At 34.2% G+C, this 1,377-nt stretch overlaps 1 protein-coding gene across 1 annotated transcript in view; it reads left to right on the forward strand.

Annotated features, from left to right (window-relative positions):
- The window catches only part of LOC107842539 (UPF0098 protein CPn_0877/CP_0992/CPj0877/CpB0906), a gene marked incomplete in the record, with an annotated part of 1,916 nt that extends 668 nt beyond the window's left edge, over positions 1 to 1,248 (forward strand). Inside the window, 1 exon segment of the mRNA XM_047396812.1 lies at positions 942 to 1,248. Within this exon segment, the coding sequence (XP_047252768.1) occupies positions 942 to 1,018 (77 nt within the window).
- Positions 1,249 to 1,377: the final 129 nt, after the last annotated feature.

Below are 1,377 nucleotides of genomic sequence, written 5' to 3' on the forward strand. Positions count from 1 at the left end.
CAGTAATATGTTGTTTAAGGTTTAGGTCATCCATTATAAAATTTTGTAATGTCACTAATTATATGGTAACTTAGTTTCGTTGAAAATTACAGTCTTGGTTTAATTTCTATCGTGAATATGTTGGAATAAATTAATTTTATAAGCTGAAGCGACAAAGAAAACAAAAAGCAAATGATCAGGAGAGTACTTGCTGAATTATTAATTGAGAAGTAAAGTTGGACAACAAAGCTTACACAAATAGGACAAAACGTCACTTTTTGGTGGAGTATGATCCCTAACCCAAAATCATTACTTTGTATATTCAAATGAATAGTAGTACATCTTTCTGAAAATGTGAAATCGAGTGTCCTGTGAAGCCACCAATCGGTCCCTTATTCAACGTTTTCGAACTTAATTAGTATCCTCTGTAGAGAGTATTATGTCAAATTAATTTCTTCAAGTGAAATGAAACTCTATTTCGTTTCACATATTGTTACCTATTATTACCAGTCTGCTTCACTGTGTTTCATACCAAGTTAATAAGACATGATCCATTCTCGATTGCAACTGTAGATAATATGTCAAGGTTCCGCACTAGTAGCGGACCTGGTAACTATCGGGTTCAATGGGACCCAACATCTTTGCACATGTATATGATAGTCACTAAAATTTCCAGAAGAACATATGAAGTTTGAAAATCCACAATTTGGGAAGTGTAATAGATTTTTAGGTAAATGGTTGATTCACACACACCTGCAAACAAACAGGGGGGGCATTAACAGGCTACCGTGGTATTTATGTGTTCGATGGAGTTCAGTAATATTTTATTTGTGTCTAGAACTTTTATTTAGTATGTACTTATATTTATCTTGAACTCGGTAAATAGTGTGTGTTTTGATGGAGAGCCAATAAGTTTAAAAGCTCTAAAGTAATAAAGTAATGTGGTTTGTTGGATGATTGGCAGGTCACGAAGGATAAACTACTTGAAGCTGTAGAGGGTCATGTTCTTGGAGAGGCTGTTTTGATTGCCATATCTTGAATGTATAATTTTCCAGATGTGACAATGTTGTTTCATGTTACTTTATGGCATGAACTTGAACAGTTGAGCTAGTTATTGTAATAATTAATCAACAAGTGTGAGTCCACCGTTGTTTTATCCGATTTCTTATTATGTCTAGAACTTTGCATAATGCTGTACTCTGATTCCTAGCCAGAATTCGTATCCTGGGCTTTTTGTGTAGGAGGATTTATTTCATGTTGCTTCTCTCATTTCGTTTATTTCTCCTTTTCTTTATCTGTCCTTGTACACACTCAATTTGACATCTTAATCATAACACCAATGGGGAAGGTATGCCTGCCCTTTAATTTATTATTAGTAGTTCTTCATCAATCAGTTCC

Source organism: Capsicum annuum, chromosome 9 (genome assembly GCF_002878395.1).
Source record: "Capsicum annuum cultivar UCD-10X-F1 chromosome 9, UCD10Xv1.1, whole genome shotgun sequence".
In the NCBI taxonomy this organism is placed as follows: Eukaryota; Viridiplantae; Streptophyta; class Magnoliopsida; order Solanales; family Solanaceae; genus Capsicum; species Capsicum annuum.